The sequence below is a fragment of the Portunus trituberculatus genome, chromosome 42 (genome assembly GCF_017591435.1).
Source record: "Portunus trituberculatus isolate SZX2019 chromosome 42, ASM1759143v1, whole genome shotgun sequence".
Classification (NCBI taxonomy): Eukaryota; Metazoa; Arthropoda; class Malacostraca; order Decapoda; family Portunidae; genus Portunus; species Portunus trituberculatus.
Window position 1 is genome coordinate 11,276,938 of NC_059296.1, and position 22,500 is coordinate 11,299,437.

The 22,500-nt window shown below is 42.9% G+C and overlaps 1 protein-coding gene and 1 long non-coding RNA gene across 8 annotated transcripts in view; both read right to left on the bottom strand.

The window, feature by feature from the left end:
* Positions 1-2,809, bottom strand: part of LOC123517523 — a 15,020-nt gene extending 12,211 nt beyond the window's left edge. For both annotated transcript variants that reach the window (XR_006678486.1, XR_006678485.1), the window contains exons 1-2: positions 2,707-2,809; positions 204-346 (exon numbers count right to left, since the gene is read on the bottom strand). This is a non-coding gene — a long non-coding RNA (uncharacterized LOC123517523). The remainder of the gene's footprint in view (positions 1-203; positions 347-2,706) is intronic.
* A 1,987-nt stretch (positions 2,810-4,796) lies between these two features.
* Positions 4,797-22,500, bottom strand: part of LOC123517330 — a 129,441-nt gene continuing 111,737 nt past the window's right edge. For 3 of the 6 annotated variants that reach the window (XM_045277314.1, XM_045277313.1, XM_045277315.1), the window contains 6 exons: positions 9,779-9,973; positions 9,115-9,372; positions 8,814-8,960; positions 8,449-8,632; positions 7,823-8,153; positions 4,797-7,561 (listed from right to left, as the gene is read on the bottom strand). In XM_045277314.1, the coding sequence (XP_045133249.1) occupies positions 5,112-7,561; positions 7,823-8,153; positions 8,449-8,632; positions 8,814-8,960; positions 9,115-9,372; positions 9,779-9,973 (3,565 nt within the window). In that variant the 3' untranslated portion in view covers positions 4,797-5,111. Of the gene's footprint in view, positions 7,562-7,822; positions 8,154-8,448; positions 8,633-8,813; positions 8,961-9,114; positions 9,373-9,778; positions 9,974-10,385; positions 10,546-21,220; positions 21,267-22,500 lie in introns of those variants that run through there. The other 3 variants (XM_045277316.1, XM_045277317.1, XM_045277318.1) reach the window with 2 other exon arrangements.

The window sequence follows — 22,500 nt, forward strand, 5'->3', positions numbered from 1 at the left end:
ATCCAGCTTTGGATTGAAAATGAGGATAGATATATATATATATATATATATATATATATATATATATATATATATATATATATATATATATATATATATATATAAACAATAAAGAGCTTAAAATGTTTCCAATATGACCACTAGAACAAATACAAACAGTTCAGATATAAAAATAAAAGTAGGAGTAAAACCACACTACTCACATTATGGTCAATCAACATTTGATCCCGGGCATTGCTGTAGTCCACTCTGTAGTCATCCTAGTATAGCTAATCCTTCCTGACACTTGCTGTCTCATGATGGATAAGGTTGTGAAAGTGTGTGCATCTTCAGGAATCCAGCAAACCTTTGTGGAGTGAACAATTGCAGATAAGTAATGGTAAATGTACAACATAAAAGATGTCCAACTAAAGGGATCAGTAGCAGAATATTCTCAGTGTAACAAAAACGTGAGGTGTTTGATGTTTGATAGATACAGGATGAGAAAATGGTCATTGTGAATGTTATGTATAGGCAAGAAGAATGAGATTTTCTAGCAGATCTGATCAGGATGTGAAAGTAATAATAATGTATGCAATATTGAAGGGAGAAATGACAAGGATCTAAATATGGCTAAGGGTAAGTTACGCATCTTATCTATCTAGCCTATGTACCAGGCTGGCAATCCCACATAGGATTACCCAGACATTGATACACACACACACACACACACACACACATAATCATTCACACTCTTAGCTAAGATGGCCACTGGAAAAATATAATTTTGTTAATACTACTATATATTTCTCAATAATTTTTTATTATTTTGTATTTTCTTTCTACATTATGTACTATATTCTGTGCATTATATATATATATATATATATATATATATATATATATATATATATATATATATATATATATATATATATATATATAACATCTGTGCATTATGCTTCGTCACCAAAACACCAATAACATTCAAAAGCACGTAATAAAAACCTCGTAATTCCCTAACCCTCATCCCGATATCAGCATCATTTCCACCACCACAATCTCCACACTACCTAGCAGGTGCTAAATGAATGGTTTGGCAGCCGAGAAGCTGAGGAGAGGCCGAGAGTGGTGCGGACGAGGTGTAGCTTGTGCGGTGGTATTGGTAACTTTCCTCATCCCGAATCTCGAACAGAACCGCTGTGAAACGCGAATCAAACTCACGAATTCTTTTGCTCTGCTGAATGAAACGAGGAGTCCTTCCTGTAGCTCAACACCAGACAACACACACACACACACACACACACACACCATCTGGCAGCCACGTTATAAAAATGTAAGATACCTTCTTGGGCTTGGGTGTATAATCAGGATCTACGCATGTTTATATAAATACGTTGTAACATGTGAAGCTGTAAGGCTGCCATACAAATACAAATGAACCGATTATTATTATTATTATTATTATTATTATGTCAGCTAGTCTGTTATAGTTTCATCTCTCCTCTCTCATGACCCAGAGAACAGTAGATCTGACATCAACAGTGAAGGAGATCTCAAGTTCTTGTCTCAGTCCTAACCATCACCTTGACTCCATGCTGCTCTATTTTCAGCACTACTAGTTTCACTTATATTTCCCGCTGGTAAATATTTACAAGTCCTTCCTCCCAATCATCACTAATCCTCCCTAGGAACAGCAAGCTTGGGGGCCTTGAGGGAAAACGATAGTTTTTACTAGGGAAAGTTAAGACATTTTTTGGCAATTCTCAAAAAGTCTAAGGGGAAAATGCCATTTTAGAAAAAAGAAAAAAAGGCCAATGATTTGCTACATTTGAGGTTGTATCCGCTAAAAGAGATACTAACCAAACCCAAGGTTGTATCCGCTAAAAGAGATATTAACCAAACCCAACATTATAACCTAGAAGGGCTGCCCCACTCCCAGAACCTAACCAAACCCTAATCTAACTGCTCCCTTTTAACAGGATGCTGCGCCCCTTCTAGGAAATCACAAAAATGTCTGATATTTAATATTACTCACGATTTTGGGAAGTAAAATCGACGCATGGTGTACACAAGTCGAACTATAGTCTTTTGCGTTTCTGATGTAACGGTGATGTATCTCAAAAAGCCTAAAATCAGTCAGAACACTGGGCGTCCAATGTGGAATCAGCTCAATAAACTGTCGTGGTTCATCCTCTCACGAGAAACAAATGCATTACTATAAGTAACTCCTGACATGGCGGACTCTCATTGGACGTCCTATAGTCCAACGTTCGTGATTGATTTTGAAGCGATGTCATTTCAGTTACTTCCGGCATGGCGGGCTCTCAATGGACGTCCGTGACACGTGATTCATAGACACCACAAATCCCACAATACCTTACTGATGTAAACAGCCACAAGAAGAAGGAGGAAGACTGAGGAAAATACTAGCAGAACTCTTTTTGACGCGGTGTTGATTTTTCCAAAGCATCACTACAAGCCAATAAAAGCTCTAAGCGTGGAAACGCTTCATAAACGTAGTGAGTTGTATAATGTATAGGTTTGACTTATGTAACATTGTTAAAATTTCGATGATTACACACACACACCCTTTCACACCATCACCACCGCGCACACATCTCTCACCTCAGAGGTACCCCACCACCAACACACTACCTTGCATCACTACACACACACCAAACCTTCTCTCAGCCCACTACCCGGCCACCACCATCACCACATTACCTTGCAGGTTTTGGAATGGATTGTTGGCAGAGAAGAATCGGGCGGACGAGATACAGCTTGTGGTGAAGGCAGGAACACTGTGAGGTGGTAATCTTCCACATCCCGAAGCCCAAACTGAATCCCTGTGAACCGCGAATCAAACTCACGAATCGTTTTGCTCTCGTGAAGAAAACGAGGACTAGTATAGAAGAAAGAGAAGTTAATAGATGATTAAGTGGATAAATATATGTTATGTATAGACATTGTGAATATGAGAAAGACAAAGAGAAGAATTTGAAAGAAGGATTGGGGTAACTGTTAATATTGGTGACCGTGAAGGACATTTCTGTTGTGGAAGTTGAATATGGAGATGGGATGGCAGAAGTTTTGAGTATAAGGTGAAGCATGACGCTGCATGAGGAAATATTTGGATATGACAGAAAACGAAATAAGGTGTTGCTTACGGGTGATTAATTGCAGAGAGTTGGAAGAGGGAGTAGGGTGGGCATTTGTTCACACTCAAAACGTTTAAAGAATAAGCTCGGCATTAAAAATACATTTTTTTTTATATTTTATTATCATAAATTAGATTCTTGTACAAATTATATACAAAATATAGCACACCACTGTTATACATAAATTACACTGTAAATCACCAATATCATTATGACAGAAAAAAGTTAGAGATAGAGAGAATTATGTATGTACATTGTCACAAGAAAAAAAAAAAATGCTGCAGATTAAGGTGCTCAAGAATAACAAATATAATTCCTTCCAATACATTTTTTGGACAATTTGTAAGTTTACTGGGAAACAGGACTGCAAAATAATCCTGCCTTTGGTTAACACCTAATGCAAATGACCAACTTCCACATGTTGCACTACAATGACATCTTTGTTCATAACCTCTTAATGATGAAGAAAAATACACTTGTGTACTGCCTACCAGAGTCAGCACAAATGACAAGTGGCCTGGATTATGTCTCAATAAATGATGAACAAGCAGTAATTCAACAACTTCAAAGCATATAGACACTTAGTATTACCTGTGAATAAATGGACACAAATTAAGATAGTATGTATATGAATTTGTCTTGATAAGTATCCGATATAAGTATACATTCACAAACATAATACAGAATGATGACACAAAAGGAAGAGTCATCAGAATTGAGCAAAAAAGGAGGAATGTCTACTGATGCCATCTACAAATCTAAAAGTACATCATGGGATTAATCATTGCAAGTTTTCCAATTTGAGTCTGACTGTGACTTTTAAAGACTGATGTGCAGAAAGCTTTCAAGGAAAGTAGAAGATGCCAGTCAATCATATCACATAAATCATGTATATGCTGAAACACCACATTCACATATCTATGACACTAGATACTGAAGGGAACTGTCTATGAAAATACCAGCACAAATACATAAAGAATATTAAACAACAAGATGTAATACACCCAGTGGCCAATAAATACTGGCAATTTCATAAATAGGATTTAAGGTCAGTACAACAATTTGGAATAGATTTTGAATATAGATGCCATACATTGTGTTTTTATATCAGAAAAATAATCCTATCAATATCAACATTCTGTGGAAGGGAATTACAGGTGCTCAGGTAAGACTAGAAAAGATAACAGCAGCAGGGACTAGCACACCTCAGTGGAAATCAGACGTTGTGCACTACAGTGAAGCGGCACAGTACAAGTGGACTTCCACACTATGGAAAATAATCGTAGAGAGAAATGACTACTGCATGAATTCTGAACTATCACATTATGACTGAAAAACTGCTCAGTTACAGAAATATGCCTTGGTAACACAAGTGACACAGATTACAGATCATACTTTTAAAATCATGACAAGATCAACTAGTATATAAAAATTAGTCACATGATTTCAAAGTGGTACTTCTTACTTGTAACTGGCCACCAGCAGATGGTCACACCATCCTACAACACCGGTGAAATTTCAGAATCCTTGCCTACGTAATATCCATACAGTACATGCTACAGGTGTCCTGATATATATTCATGTTCCTACTCTCCACGACTAGTAATGTGTGCACAAGACACCAGAAAGAATCTTACAGCTTTTTTGTAGCTTAGGAGCTACAGCTGGGCAGTAGGAGATTTTGTAGGATTGGTGAGGCTAAATGCTACAATGGTCACCTCTCATGAACTAGCAGGAACTTTCTACAGAGGCACAGAAGTTATTGATCTGGAAACTGATGGCCACTTAACAGCAATTTTTCATGTAGATGAGATTCACTCTTACACCTACACACTTTGCAGCTTTTGTATCAGGACATCTGTACCTCACCTGAAAGTGGCTACACTATCCTTAGTCTACATATCACAAGATAGTTTTCAATAATGGAAGCATTTATAATAGCATCCTCGTATAAGTAGTAAAAGTTAAGTCTTACATTGTGTGATAATTTTCCCTTGTTGCCCGTGTGAGCTTCGTCAGTGGATGAGTCTTGCCCTGTTGTTTTCTTTGCCGCACTTCTGTGCCCCAAGCCTGACCCCGTCCCCCTGGTGGAGGTTTATGAGAAGGAGCTTTCCCTGAAGAGGGAAGACTGCCTCCTGGGTTTGGCTGTCTTACTGGAGTCTGAGGTGGTTGAGACTGTGATCTCTGTATTGGTTTGAAATTGTAGTCTAAACTTGATTTACGTTGAGGTACCGGGGGTTGAAATTTATCTGGTGTGCAGCTATCTGACTTGGCTCTTGTATTTCTAGTTTGAACCTTGGGTGGTTTTTGCTCTTGGCAGTCTTCAAATTTTCCAACCAGATTCTTAACACGTATTTCTTCCATAGGATTCTCCTCCATTTCCATTTGCCGAACATCTGTCTGTGCTTGAACTAAGAGCTGCTCCAGCAATCCATTTTGTGAGCTGCCAGGTGAGGAGGGTGAGGTGCTGAGGCGCTCCAAGCTGTGAGATCGCTTCCTGATCCCTTCTATTTTGTATTGCTTCATCTTTTCATCTTCATTTTGTTTCTCGATAGCCTGTGTGATTTTCCTAACCTTTCCTTTTTCTGATTCATTTTCTAAATGTCCTTCAAACTTTGCTCTCTTTTCAGAAAAGTTGTGATTATCAGAACCAGCTGAATCTAATTCAGCCTTATCAGTTTCTAAATCACATGAGCTCTTTGAACGTGAATAAGAAGGGATGAAAAGTTTTTCTTGTATTTTTTGTACCTCTGAGAAGGATCCTTCCTGACTCTTACTTTCTAAAATTTCCTTGTGCTGTCTTACAGTTCCAGGTGCAAGTGTTGATATATTTTCACTTCCTGTACTGGTCTTGCTGTCATTTAATCTATTATCCATATTAAGTTCAGTACATAAGTTCTCAGTTGAGGATATGGTTGTGCATACACTAGGCTGTGACCTGGTGGTGGCCAAGAGATTTGTACTATTTGGAATGCAAACACTTAGAGCAGGGTTGCTTTGATGGTGATCAGAGGAACTATCAGTTGCCTCTACCATTTCCTCATCAGCCAGCTCCGTTGGGATAGTACTGCTCTCCCTTTCTGTTGGACTCTTGTACGGTGCAGGTCCATAAGCCTTCATGTTTGCCACAGCCTTGAATTGAGAATTATCTTCTGTTTTTACTTCTTCTACATCCTCAGTTTCATTAGATGGTTTCATTTCTTCATCTAATAACCCATCTTTCACATCTGAATTCTTGCCTTTGTTCCTCCTGATAGTTCCTGGTGTGAATGGTCCAGGATCTTTTTCAAAGTAAGTACCAGTTATATTACTATTTGGGACTGATATTTCTAAATTTTCTTTTAGAGGCTGCGGCTTTTTATCAAATGCTCCAAAAGAACTATTTCTTGATGACACAGTACCTGCTGTTACTCTGGTATCACAGGAACCCCATGAACTTTGTCTTGATGGCAAATCCCTATCAGCTAACACTACAGCACTGTCATAGGATCCCCAAGAACTGTTACGTGAGGGTGTGTCCTTTGTATCTCCACTTACATGAATAATGGCACTTAGTCTTTGTTGCTTTCTTTCCTCTCTGTCAAACACTTTATCTAGGTTAGCTGAAAAAGGATCATCTCTTTTAACTGTGTCCGAGCCTATAGAATCCTGACGGCCATAGCTTGGAGATCTTACTATCTCTACTCTTTGACCACTAAGGGAGCTTGAAGAGTTTTGTCTCGAGAGAGATGGTTCACATTCTTTACAACTAGAGGGTGACTTAGAATCACTCATTTTCACCTTTTCCTCAAAGTCTTGTTTCTGTCTCTTCACTATACCTGCTGGCCAAGTGATAGACTCCTTGAGTACACCCACAGGACTTTCTACTGGAGTCACATTCGCTTCCACTTCACTTTTATTCTCTTCCTGCCACACTTGTGATGGGACTAGTACAGCTTGATGTTTCTGAGTAACTGTTTTGGTCTGAGAAATCACTGGTTCACTGCTCTGCACATCCTCACCCGGAGTAAGTAATGTTTCAATGACCTTATCGAGTTCTGCAGTACTTGAGAGATTATCAAAATCATCACTGGAACATACTGTATTCTGTATCATTAATGCTTCACCTTTTCTGCCATTCTCACCTTTCCTTGAAAGTGCTTGACTTCCTGTTTGCACATTCTCAAACTCATTAATTCTATCCTTGACTGTTGAAGAAAGCTGGAGCGATGATACTTCGCCAGTAATGCCATCTGTTGGGACTTCTGAGTACAGAGGGTTTAATGCTTCCACCACTGATGAAGGTGAGTCTTTGTCCTCATCCCCAGAACCTTCCACTGTTATGTCTCGCAAGTCCCTTTGCTGAAGAGTTACATGAGCTCGCCAGGACTGAACATTCAGGGACTGAGAGAGGCGCCATGATTCACCAAAATATTTCCCACCTGAAAGACATAATAATACTTCAGATTTGAAGGCAATTAAGTTTTAAAATAACAACTTATCACTCTTCACTACCATTTATGTAGCTTTATTTCTAATAAGGGTGGTAAAAATACAAAATGTTGCCTGAATATTAAGAAACTGACAATTAAGTTCAAGCGTACCCTTAGAAATTATGACACACACTCTCGCTCTCACTTTCACTCTCACTCTCTCTCTCACAGATAATCAAACATTACTTCATTTTCACCCTGGCAACTCACCTTTCTCTGAATTTTGAGGAAAAAGGAGAGCTGCTGTGTGGTCATCCGGAGACCAAGACTTTGGCCTCTTGTTTCCTTCACCATTCTGGAGATTGGTCGGTGTGGGAATGAGGGCATTATAGCCACCAAATGATGTGTCATATGTGGACAATTCTTCGGTGCTCTTGCGTAAATTCTTGGTGTTATTGCTCTGATCCACATCATCATTGGACTTTGTATTCTGCTGACTCTTGTTGTGTCGGTTAGCCTGACCTGCTGCAGACTTGAGATTTGTCTCAGACTTGCTTCTCCACAGAATGTTGTGCCTCTGTCGACTTGCATCAAGGATTCCCTGAAAAAATTAAATTGTAAAATTAAGGAAGGCAATATATATATATATATATATATATATATATATATATATATATATATATATATATATATATATATATATATATATATATATATATAATCTTTTTCTGAACAGAAAATTTTTGGATAGTTAAAGTTTGTTCTCTACTATACATATGTATTTTAACAATTTTTTTTAGACACATATATGTGCCTTTAATATTTTAGATGAATGTTGCATAACATTGGTAAATCCAGGATTACAATTCACGATTAAAGGTTTGTCACATACTGACCTCATATGTCTTGAGTTGGTTACAGAATGCTTGGTTTGGTTTGATGCAGCTCCTCTTTTTCTTGACCAAAGCTAGGGCTTCATCAAGACTCATGTTGAAGGCTTTCATGGCATAGGCAATGACAACGGATGCTGAACGACTTATTCCCATCTTACAGTGTACCAACACTTTTGAATTCTTCTCCCTGCAATATGGAAGACAAGATTACAGTACAATACATAAACATATGTACAGTATATATAGTATATTTCTAAGAACTCACTGATTAACATAATTAAATGCCTCGGTTACCATGAAAACATTTTCTATGGTGAAACAAGTAGATATGAAATTGTTGCCACTGATATGAAAGTGTGACAACTCACTGGACTTGGGTGATGTATCTGAAAGTTCTGTCCCAGTGCCTGAGGAGTTCTGTCTTCTCATCGTCATACACCCGAATGTTGAGGTAGTCAAATGTTCCGGGGTAGAAGTTGTCTATCTCCTTTGTAACATTGAGAATGTAGCCAACCCTGCAAGACAACAATGTGTGAAATGAGTACTTGCACTTTGGCTATGGAAACATCTTATATACAAGTAAAAGAAAATTATATCATTCTTAGTTTAATTTTTCAAAGAGATATTGTTTCCAGTTTTGTGAAAAATTACAGAAATCAGTCTGCTCACCCATTACACTGCAGCTCATCCAGATTGGAGGCATTCCACTCTGAGCCAAGGTAAACATGGGGGAAGATTTCTGTTGCAGCATCCATCTGGCCAAGAATGACCAGCATCTCCTGATCAATGTAGGACTTGAACTTGAACAGATCCATGGCCAGATCCTCTTCAAGGCGTTGCCTGATGTACTTGGAAGTGACTTCATCAATGTCAACGCTCATCATGATCTCTTTGAGTTTGCTGCGTATGAGGAGCTGTGTCTCCTCTCTGTGGACAAAAATGAATGTACTGTTATATCACACATTAATTGATGTGTGAATATCTCATATAATCAACCATATCATTTACTCAAAAATGTAATAGATAATTGCTTCAAGGTAATGGAACACCAAGACAAATGATGAACAACATTAATGTCCAGAGTGCTGCATTTATCCAAAGTACACAAAAAAAGGCTATCACTACTTCACATATCACAATGGTACATGTTACTTACACATTACAATAATGTTACATGGTAACATTATTATTCAATCATGGATGGTAAAACTATGAAAAATGTGATTGACTTGATTAATATTATAATATAATGCTTCAGAAATGTATAATGTAGTAGTATACTTTTTTACAACCTGCAGTCACTGGCATCAATAAATATCTGTTGGTTACTTACTTATCAGTGAGAGAATCTGGTGAGGGCGGTCTCTTGGACTCGAGGCTGTCCATGACATTCCACTCATTGATGCAGGACTGGTCTGAGGTGACACCTCGCTCGTAGTAACACACCCAGTCATGGTTGATGCCGCCCAAAAAGTAGTGGGCATCTTGGGCACGGGCACTGGACTTGTGCAACGTTTGGAGGGCCGACCTGCAAGGTGAAATTCACATCAGTAACATGTCATCAGGATGCGTTAATGATTACAAAAATAAACTAAACAAAATAGAATAAATATAATCATATGACAGCTATAACTAAATGGATAGACCATATACCAAAATGAACAATCTAAACAAAGGCTACCAGTGACATTCGCCCTCAGCCAGGCTGGCCACACCATCTGCTCTCTACATCAGCCAAACTACACCAAAGTTACAAATTATAAATTGTTCATGATACTGATACAGACATCAGCTTCACATACTTTCTCTCTGTGTGACCCTTGGGAAAGAAGACTTTCACTGCACCATTTCAAGCTGTGCGCCATTGAGGGACACCATAGCAGGGTCAGGGAAGGGATAACCTTTCACCGCTACACCCACCCAGCTCACCCTGCACTCACCAGCCCCTTGCCCCAAGCAACTCGTCCGTTGGCTTTGCCTTAGGCTGTGCCACTCCTCGCTCACGCATCTCCATCTTCCTCCTGACCTCTCCACCGCCACCACTTTTCTCCTTTCTCCAACGCAATTTGGACAGTATTCAGACAACTGCTTTTTGTTCTAGCAGCCCTGGACAGAGAGAGAGAGAGAGAGAGAGAGAGAGAGAGAGAGAGAGAGAGAGAGAGAGAGAGAGAGAGAGAGAGAGAGAGAGAGAGATTGCATAAATCAGGATGCTTGCGAATATACATAAACACTTGGAGTTATATAAATTCACTTATCCATGTCCATGACCTTGCTCTCTCTCTCTCTCTCTCTCTCTCTCTCTCTCTCTCTCTCATCATTATCATCATCATTACCACAACGGTGACGCGACGGACGCCAGGGCGGTAATAGAGTGTAAGGGTGGGGGAGGAGGGAGACCACGGACTTGACTTTAAGTGCTGATAGTATTAAATTACATGGTCACCGAGGTTCAGTTCATGCCACCAACAGGCTCAATCAAAGCTCACTTCCCCTCCAGCATCAGTTCTTCAGCCTACATATCTGTGGCATTGGATAGGGATGCGCACTATGTAACTTCACCACATCGCCTATAACACAAAATAAGGGAAGCTGCAAGAAGGCATAAAACCTACACGTGGCAGTCCCAGTATAAAACCTCTATTTTTACGTCATCCATAAATTTGTCAGATTCTTTTCTTATTTCCCTAATGACTCTGCACTAGTAACGTGATCCCTGAGTGTGTTCCATTTGTTTAAGTCTCCTGTGCTTTGCTTCACGAGGCTCTTCACGGTGTCCGTCTAGATTACGCCAGAGCAGTGAAGCGGATCTTTAAAGGGGACTGGTGCTCAAAACACTTTTACGAAGACAAGGAAGGAGTTTTAAGTGCCCCCCTCTCTCTCTCTCTCTCTCTCTCTCTCTCTCTCTCTCTCTCTCTCTCAATCGACCCAACCCACGCTTTCACACAAGAATCGCCTCAACAGCCCACAACTGTCATGTCCGCTACAAAAGTTTGCAAGGTAACGAACGAACGGCACCTCCTTTGACACGCAGCCTTGCACGGCACCGCCTCACCTCACACCACCCACACACCGGACTGACTGACTGACTGACTGATTTCGACATAAACTGATTGAGTGACAATTAAACTGAATATCTTTCGACCTAACCATGCACGGTGACTGACAGGCGGGCTGGCTGACTGACCTCTCCACACAATGATTGACTGACCGACTAGTCTACGCACGCGAACACACATCGACTAAACCATAACTGAATAGCCCAGAGAAAGTGAACAAGTGCTTAACTAACACACTGACTGATAGATTAACCACCCTGCACTGACTGAAGACCACTTTACGGACTTAAGAAAGCGAAGAGACGATGCTTAACGGACTTGCCTTGAATCCATTGCTGATATATATAGTAGCCAGAAGAATCCTTAACCTCTTCAGTACTGGGACACATTTTTATCTTGAGATTTGTGCACGACTGGACTATTTTATTGACATTAGGAAGGGTCTTATGGAGGTCAGAAGATTAATGGCCACACTTCACTATTTCAATCCTTCACATAAGTTTCTGAAGCTGTATAAAATCACCAAATAGTAAGAAGAATGAATATGGAAACGCGTCAAGGTATAGAAAGAATTAACGACTCACTATCCATGTGGACTATCGCGTGAAGCCTGACCTGCCTTCTCCAGCCCCGCCCTGCCCTGCCTTGCCTAACCTTCACACCAGGACATTTTTCAATCTTTTCTTCAAGCCTTCCCAGTGACGTCTTTTGGCCTCTCCCTTTCCTCCTCCACACCACAACAAGATTCCTTTGTATACCTTCTCAATGTCAGAGCCACTTGTCTATTTAACCCTTTCACTGCATTAAAAGCACCTTACTGAATCTCTAGTAACACGTGCATGAGAGTCAAATGGATGCTTTAGGAAAGGAATAGCTGATGTTGGTGACTAAGGAACATACCATAGAGCAGTGCAAGACGTAAGTATGACAGACTCAATGCTTATGACACCCCGGGGGAGCAGAAAGACAAGTCGAATAGCAGTAGCAGGCCATGTGTTTACGAGACAGAGTAATATATAAAGGAGTTTCTGAGACGGGAAGCAAAAATTTCGCTAATCAGTGAATACCGTGAAGAAGTGAACAATTTTGTGAAAGGAAATGTTGAAATGATGCAGTGCGTGTACTTGTTTTCTGATATTTCCGTTCGGCCTTAGGAAAGAAGCAATCAATGTGACCACGTAACGGGAGAGGGAGAGAGAGAGAGAGAGAGAGAGAGAGAGAGAGAGAGAGAGAGAGAGAGAGAGAGAGAGAGAGAGAGAGAGAGAGAGAGAGAGAGAGAGAGAGAGAGAGAGAGAAACGGGAAGGCGAAGGAAGGATGCAGTGACGTGTGTATGAATGTGTTGGAAGTGGATGGGCGTGGGTGGAGGTCTGGGAGGGGGGTAGTGAGGGGAGGCGGAGGAGGAACATGGGAAGGGAAAGTGTAGTGGAAGAGCTTTGAGATCACGGCCGGCAAACACACACACACACACACACACACACACACACACACACACACACACACACACACACACACACACACACACACACAAGAGACAGTGCCACATCCGCCTCTGGGAAGAAAGCTGAGGCAGGAACTCCTACCTCCCCATCCCTCCATCACCCCATCCCCCCTTTCCCCTTCCTAATCTCCCCCCATTCTCCTCCTCCTCCCTACCTTCTCAGCCGCTCACCTCCCCAGTCACCTATGACACCTGTACCCCCTCCTCCCATTCTCTCTCTCTCTCTCTCTCTCTCTCTCTCTCTCTCTCTCTCTCTCTCTCATACATGTCTTTTCGTGACAACACTAACTCAATGTACACTTCCTTTTCTTTCTTTCTTTCTTTCCTTCCTCCTTTCTTCCATTTCATTCCTTCCTTCAACTTTCTACTTTTCCCAATCTTCTCAAGCATGTTTCTATTCCCTCATAAACTTTCCTTTACCATTACTGCATTTTCTTTTATTACTATTTTCTTCTTTTATACATTGTAGTTTTCTTTCTATTCATGTACTTGATTTCCCTCTCTCACTGAATCTATTTTTTGTTTCCCCGCCCTTTTTTTTCCTGTTACATTCTCTCTTCTCCCCTGTCAGTGCCCACAAGTACTGAATCTCCCACCCACTACCTGAATAAGACTTGAAGGAGGTGACATTACTAGCTATTACCTGCAGCAAATTAGGTTATGGACAAGTAACGAAGGTGCGCTGCTCTCGTCTTGACACTGACACCACTACTACTACTACTACTACTACCACCACCACCTCCTCCTCTCTAAGACCTAATTTCTCGCCAGCTCTGTAGGTCGGTTTCTGAATGGTGAAGGTCGTGGTGCTCTCAGCTATAGCACCTCCTCCCTCTCCCTCCACCTTATACAAACACAGGTGGCACGGAGAGTAGGGATGGAGAAAGGGTCGGTCGTGTAGGGGAGAATAAATTGAGTAATACTGCTTTTTTTTCTTAATATGGATGGAAGGGAAGGGGAAGGAGGTAAAGGAAGAGGAGGAGGTGTAAACTTGTCTAGTTCCTCTTTCATTTGCATTGATGGAATGGTGCATGGAAAGAAAGGCGGGGAGAAAGAGAAAAGGATAAGATAAAAAGAAAATGAGGGAGGAAAATATAGACATGTAGAGAAACGTTGGAATGAAGAAGAAAAAAACTAGAAGCAAGTGTAGGGGAAGGTTAAAAGAGCGTGAAAGAAAGGAAGAGGAAGAGGAAGAGGTAGAGGTGGAAAGGAAGGAAGAGGAAAAGAGGTGAAAACAGAAACGACCCAAATTATGTGTGAGAGAGAGAGAGAGAGAGAGAGAGAGAGAGAGAGAGAGAGAGAGAGAGAGAGAGAGAGAGAGAGAGAGAGAGAGAGAGAGAGAGAGAGAGAGAGAGAGAGAGAGAGAGAGAGAGAGAGAGAGGAAATTTCAATTCATTCAGTAAGTGTTTGTCAGCCACCCTCTGACACTCCCTCCCTCCACCACTCCACTCCACTCTCCACCTCTCCCTCGCTCTCCTTCTTCCACCTGCCGGACCTGCCCTTAGGTGCTCCCTCTTGTGACGTCAAGACCACCACCACCACCACCACCACCACCAGCTGATGAGAGGAAATGAAGAGCAGGATGAATTACGTGAGAAAAGAATTGATTGATGTAGTGATATTATGACGTCTGGTTAAATGAGAAACGAGGAGGAGGAGGAGGAGGAGGAGGAGGAGGAGGAGGAGGAGGAGGAGGAGGAGGAGGAGGAGGAGGAGGAGGAGGAGGAGGAGGAGAACGACGTCGGCAACAATAATAACAGGTGCTATAGCAACAACAACATCAACAACAACAACAATGATAATACTAAAAACAAGGAAGAAGAAGAAGAAGAAGAAGAAGAAGAAGAAGAAGAAGAAAAGAAGAAGAAGAAGAAGAAAAACACCCAAGATGTCACAATATCTCAATAATAATACCCTGCCGAGAGAGAGAGAGAGAGAGAGAGAGAGAGAGAGAGAGAGAGAGAGAGAGAGAGAATGACTACAGCGATACAAATCAAGCTGACAAACTCGGCCACTGTTGCCACATACAAAGCTTCTGGTCATCAGCTGGCCTGGCACGTTCTCATCATCACACTCCCTGCTTGTCATAGTGAGGAATCTGGCGCTGGGCCCGAATTCTGAAACGTTTCGCTCTAACCAAGACTATATTTCAAAGGCCACAGAGATGATTAGCCGGGTACGCAGCACTGTTTATCTTTTTAATTATGTAGAATCTTGTTATTCAGCCACTAGAGGCGTAAAGACATCCATAAAAATACGTATAACTTCAACAGGAGCCTTTTGAAAGTAACGGACGTGTGGCCAGAAGTGTTTCAGAATATGGTTCCCTGGAATTTACAACTTCAATTGAGAGCATCATGAGTGACAAAGCTTTTAGTGCGCTGTCTGCCTCTGTCTCTTGGAGGGTCAACACACCAGTGGGCGACACACAAAGACCCGGGAGAGGCAGCGGGGGCGAAGAAAATGGAAAAAATGTCAGGGATGTGAAATGAGTGAAGGATGAAGGATTGGGGTCACGAGTCCAGTGGGATGCGGTGCCCTCTGGATCCTATTAACCAGTTCCCCTGACGGAGGTATCGTGCGCCGCACCAGGAAGGAAGATCCTGGAGGAGTTGAGAGGGCAAGTGGGGAGGGAAGGGTGCCGGGAGAGGCTAAGGGAAGGGAAGGTAATGGAAGTGGGTTTGTGAACGCACCTAAGGGACTGCCAGGGGGGTAACCACAGCTTGTCTGACCCAGCTTTCCCTCTCCCCAGCCCAGCGGCCCTCACCTCGCCTCTCCGTCGCCGCCAAGCCCTCCCGCCTTTCCTTGCACATTTCATAACCACGGCGCGCCACGAAATACCTACACAGCGTCTTCTCGTTAAGCATTCCACTAGAAGGATGGGAACGCACTAGTATTCCCAAACGCCTCATTTCGATTACTTGTACAAGTTGCTGGGAGTTAATCAGGTTTTCAAGGATGTTCTCATGATTCTAGTGATAGTTTAAGAAAAATACTGTAACGTCAATGGGAAAACACTCATGGAAACCAGGCTAATCAACTATATGACCTTTGCAAACAGTCCCTAAGAAAGTCCAAGAAGTTTTAGAACAAGCCGTGTTTTTTTTTTTTTTTTTTTTTTTATTATGTACTCACTGGAAGCCTTCACGAGACTAACTTAGGTCCGTATTCAAAAACACTTTGCTCTCTCACCACGACTATTTTCCAGCGAGGATTGGCGGGGTTTTCAAGAGTGTTTCTGCTGCTAACAATGTAGGAATTTTGTCACTCTGCCTCTAGAACCGTTTAAACACCTTGAAAAACTCATGTAAATAGTGAAGGTGAAGCACAGAAGTGTTTGAGGATACAAGCCTAAGGATATACAGAAGCCGTGATGTTTCAAAGGCGCGAATTCTAAAACCATCTCATGAACATTACTTTCGAAGACTACACAGATGCCCGTAACAATTTTTCTTTTCTTTTATGTATCAGATATACCGGCCAAGGATAAAGACTATGTAAAAGAGAAAGTTAATCATATCGTTCCCATAAAAAAGAGAGAGAAATAGAAAGCGAGAATTGCCAATGTAGTTCCCGAGGTGCCTTGCTATTTCTCTTTTTTACAGGTTAGCTCCTCCTCACTGGCCCACCCCGCCCCTCCCCGCCAGACACAGGACAGTCGGAAGCAGTGTGGTGGGGGCGGGACGGGGCGGGACGCAGGGGTCAATGCCACTCAGTTCACGCCGCCATGAAAAAAAAAGAGAGAGAGAGAGAGAAAGAGAGAGAGAAACAATCGATGCTAGGGTCACTGTCCGTCATCACTGGTAACGACAAGGTTATGGTGGTGGCGGTGGTGGTGGAGTGTTGGATCGCTATGGAATCAATGACCAGTCGATTAAGGTGACATTTCAGAACCTCTGGACACCGACACACACACACACACACACACACACACACACACACACACACACACACACACACACACGGGAGAGTGGGAGGGAGGGAGAGAGGAGGGGATGCATGCAATCAATACTTCTCGACTAACAACACCCTTACCGCAATTCCATAAATCACCACCACCACCACCACCACCACCACAATCACTTCAAAATACACCCCAAGTTACCTCCATCATCTCACGTTCTGCACCACCACCACCACCACCACCACCACCACCACCACCACCACCACCACCACTCACCACCAAAAAAAAAAAAAAAAAAAAAAAAAAAAAAAAACATCCTGGCGCAGAGGGAACATTGATACTGACATTCACACTCGCATACACGTCTCACATCCTTCTGCGTGACACCTCAAGTTGTTTAAGCTCTCAGGACCAACACATCCCTGCCAGCCTCCCTCAGCTTCGGGCGGCGGGACTAACACACCGTAGCGGGCTGGTAAACACTCCACCAGCCATCCATCTTCTGAGGCAGCGAGTTACATTGAAGGGAAGACTCCGCTACAATTACTCTTTTTGGCCTGAGGAGCGGGTAAGATGTCGTGTGTGTGTGTGTGTGTGTGTGTGTGTGTGTGTGTGTGTGTGTGTGTGTGTGTGTGTGTGTGTGTGTGTGTAAGGAGAAACCCAAGTAAAGAACATATGGATGAAAAAAAAAAAGACAGAGACAAGAAGGAAATGAAAGTGTTATGAGGAGCTTCATGATAATTGAATGAATGGAAGCGTACAGTACTGCAACGAAAGGTGTGTGTGTGTGTGTGTGTGTGTGTGTGTGTGTGTGTGTGTGTGTGTGTGTGTGTGTGTGTGTGTGTGTGTGTGTGTGTGCATGAGGCGCCCCACTAAACCACCATCTACCTACTTATTTACCCCCCTCAACCACACGCGCCACACGCCACTTCACTCTCCCACCACCCACTCAAAGCCATCCCCATCACTCACTCCTCTTGCCTCCCCCACATACACCCGCGCCGCACAAACACACACACGCTGACAAATAAGGAGGAGGTGTGCTCGCTAAGCCTTGAGATCAATGAGACGAGACGGAAGGGGGACGAGAGATTGTGAGAGAGAAAGAGAGAGGAAGCACGTGAATACCAGGAAGCAACACACACACACACACACACACACACACACACACACACACACACACACACACACACACACACACACACACATCTCAGTATCTTTTATCGCTTCTCACTGCCTCAGAAACGCGGTCAAACTAACACCACCTGAAGATCAAACAGTTCTTCCTGGCTACACCTTTTTGTTGCTTCCGACAGAGGCCATCACACTGCAATAATGGCAGGATGGAAGGAGGAGGAGGAGGAGGAGGAGGAGGAGGAGGAGGAGGAGGAGGAGGAGGAGGAGGAGGAGGAGGAGGAGGATGGCAGACACAGGAACCAGAGCATGTGATGTGTGTGTGTGTGTGTGTGTGTGTGTGTGTGTGTGTGTGTGTGTGTGTGTGTGTGGCGCGCGCGCTCGAGAACTACTAGCACTAATTATCAAGACCCGGAAGACTCATTCACACGTCCCAAAATGCGAACAAACACACACACACACACACACACACACACACACACACACACACACACACACACACACACACACAGCTCTCTCCGTTCAGACACGTTATCACTCTCACTGGCAAGAGAGAGAGAGAGAGAGAGAGAGAGAGAGAGAGAGAGAGAGAGAGAGAGAGAGAGAGAAGTAGTACCAGTAAGAGGAGTGAAGTATAGATGGAAGAGTCACTGAAGGGTAAGGGGAAGATGACTAGGGATGGGTGGAGGAGGTGGGGAGGGTGGGGAGGGTGGCGAGAGGTGGCGAGAAGTAGGGAGGAGGTGGGGGGAGGCATCTTGTTGCTGTCCTTGTTTATCTCTCGTGGTGTGGGGAAGTCAAGTAATCTAGTAACCCCCCACTGGATATCTTTTTTATTCATCTTATTTTTCTTGCTAATTAGAACTAGATTGAATCTCTCTCTCTCTCTCTCTCTCTCTCTCTCTCTCTCTCTCATTACAATCGCAGGAAGTGGTGGGATAGCAAGTGGACCGCGCGCGCTCCTGAGAGAGAGAGAGAGAGAGAGAGAGAGAGAGAGAGAGAGAGAGAGAGAGACTGTCCCGTTATCGCAACCACCACCATCGCCACCAACTCCCAGCCATCAGTCTCTCTCTCTCTCTCTCTCTCTCTCTCTCTCTCTCTCTCTCTCTCTCTCTCTCTCTCTCTCTCTCTCTCTCTCAAGTTTATCACACCACACACACACACACACACACACACACACACACACCTCGCCTCAGGTTTAAGTTTTTCCTGCCTCTTGACACGCACACCTTGAAACACGTGGAATATCATGAGGTCACTACACCTGCAAAATCAACAACACCGAACTTCTCTCTCTCAGTATTTTTTTGCCTTTAAAACTTAACGGGAGCGCAACCATCACGGACACTTTTTGCCATTACTAACTTTTTTCCTACTCATTGCTGGCCTGCATTCCTCGCTCAGAGAAAGAGAGGAGGGGAAAAAGTGAGGGTAAGGGGGAAAAAAGACTGAAGAAAGATTAAAGTTTCATACATTATTCTCTGAACGTGTTGATTGCTTCCATTTTTTTTTTTCATTTCTTTTCAAAACCTTGGTTGTTAAGCTTTTTTTTTTTTTTTGTATACAAGTTTCATCTGGTGTTGGTATTTTATTTTTGTTGCTAAATCACTAAGATACTCTCTATTACTTTCTACAACTCTCCTCTCCTTTATGTTTCACTCTTTTAGTCTATTTTTTTCTCTATTTTGATCTCTACTTCCGTCCCTTCAACTCTTCTCTTCCTCATTTTCTCCTTCCTTCCTCCTCACATTTCCTCCGTCTACCTTTTCTCTACTTCCTACTATTCTGTACTTCAGTTCCTCCGCCTCATCTCTCCCTCTTCTCCCCGTCCCCTACTCTCCTCTCTTCCTCATTTTCTCTTCCCTCCCTCCCTCCCTCCCTCCTTCCGTTCCTCCAACTCTCGTCTTTTCCTCCTCTCCCTCTCCCTCTCCCCAGTCCCTCCGCACACAGTTTCCGGTACATCAGGTCGAGAGGTGAACACCCGAGCCTGACAGATGTGTGTGTGTGTGTGTGTGTGTGTGTGTGTGTGTGTGTGTGTGTGTGTGTGTGTGTGTGTGTGTGTGTGTGTGTGTAACAGGTGTGGTAGGCGTGGTGGCGGCCCGCAGGTGTGTACTGTTACTGGATAAACACATGCACCATCACACCCACGCGAGAGAGAAATAGCGAGTCGTTTCTTGGTGTTTAATGTTTGTTTTGCAGTCCGGAAGGTTTGTTCTTACTTCCTCCTATGGTTTGGCCTGGGTTGGGGTTGGGTTGGGTTGGGGTTGGGTTGGGTTGGGTTGGTTTGGGTTGGCTTGGCTTGGCTTGTCTTTCTCCAGCATCACGTTTACCTAATAGAGTCAGACCCTAATTTCTATTCAGTTTTTCCTCCTCTATTTTCTTTTTTTTTTTTTTTCTTGTTTTTTACTCAATTCTACTCTCCAACAATTCCCGGCGTCAGATTCACCACATTTGTATCTTTTTATTAAACTGGCAATTTTACCGCTATTCTCTAAGGTAAGATTCACTCACACTTTTTAACTTGACACGGTTCCAATCCTTAATAAAATCCAAGCGTAACACTCATCCACGTTTTTTTTTTTTTATTTATTTTTTCACAAAGCCTTAAGAATCCTCCACATTTTTATCTTTACTCAATTGCATTTCTGACGTAAGATTCACCCACATCCTGTTCTAATTCCCACTGCTATCTTCAGCTACAAGAAATCTTCATACATTTATCAATCTTTGCAATCTATATTATTACCCACAAACGTAAAAATCACCTCTCTTTTACATATCCAGTCCTAGAAGCGCCACCACACACCGCAACACACCACAACACCCCTCCACACAACCGCAATCCTCCATGCCACACCCCTCAACACTTTCACCACACCCCAACGCTTACTTCTGCACCCCTTGCCTCTTTCCATTACAGTGCTGCTAACCCCTTTAGGTCCTCGCCTCTATTTCATCACGAGTTTGCATGTTAAGCTAGGGTTCCTCCAGCCAGCACACATCTATTTCATCATATACGAGTTTACGTGGGTTAAGTTACGTTTCTTCATCCACTACCCTACAATCTTCCCTTAATCAGCGACTCCTGCAGATCATGTGACTTCATAATACACAGTCACAGAGTTCATGTAAATAAATAGTTTATATACAAGCGTGGTACTTAAAAAGAGTATTGTCTTTCTTACCGGGAGAGCAGGAAAGTGACACCACTAACACCTGCAGTTCGCTTACCTGTAATACAAGAAAGAAAAGAGGATTAGAATGCGTAACAAAAAAAAACTACTATTATTGCTACGACAATCAACATTAATCAAGAAGAGAGGAAAGATGAACAAAATATACTGAAAAAATCCCCTTCCTTTTTATACACACACACACACACACACACACACACACACACACACACACACACACACACACACAGCCCGCGGGGACGAGTGATAGTAAGAAGAAACTTGGCAACAAAGTCCCTCACTGACCACCCAGCGCTTACTTAGCACACACCTGCCGGGAGCGTCACTTCCTGCCTACTTACACTACCTGCCTGGCCTGGACGGTGGCGGGGCGGTGCTGGGCAGGGCTGGGCAAGGCGAGGTACGGCGGGGCAGGAGGCAACAGTACAGGTAATGGTAAAACAATAAACATCCATCGCTACGAGTCTATCAAGCGTGAAGGTCAGTGTTTGAGGAGGGTAAAGTGGATGGAGAGAGAAGACTGGCTGAGTGGATGACCCTCTCTTGGTGTGTGTGTGTGTGTGTGTGTGTGTGTGTGTGTGTGTGTGTGTGTGTGTGTGTGTGTGTGTGTGTGTGTGTGTGTGTGTGTGTGTGTGTGTGTGATTCCTTTTCTCCCCCTTTCCCGTGAGTTGCAACTTGGGTACTTTTACCTGGGAGTGACGGCTATAGGTCTGGTTGGGAAGGTGTTACAAAGGGGGCGATCTCTCTCTCTCTCTCTCTCTCTCTCTCTCTCTCTCTCTCTCTCTCTCTCTCTTCGTCTTCCACCCCTCGACGTTCCAAACAATGCATTTATTTCTTTGCTATGCTATGACAACTTTAAAAACATCCTGATCGATATTTTGCTTCGGTAACCCTACACACACACACACACACACACACACACACACACACACACACACACACACACACACACACACACACACACACACAGGGTACGCAGCACAAATCACCTGACAGTACAATTAACGAATAACAGTGAAAACGAGAGTCAATACAGTTATTAAGGACACACACACACACACACACACACACACACACACACACACACACACACACACACACATATACAAGGCCTGGCTCGACTTGACACTGGACGCTTGTATTAGTATTTACGCACATGAAAGAGAGAGAGAGAGAGAGAGAGAGAGAGAGAGAGAGAGAGAGAGAGAGAGAGAGAGAGAGAGAGAGAGAGAGAGAGAGAGAGAGAGAGAGAGAGAGTCAGACTTTATACG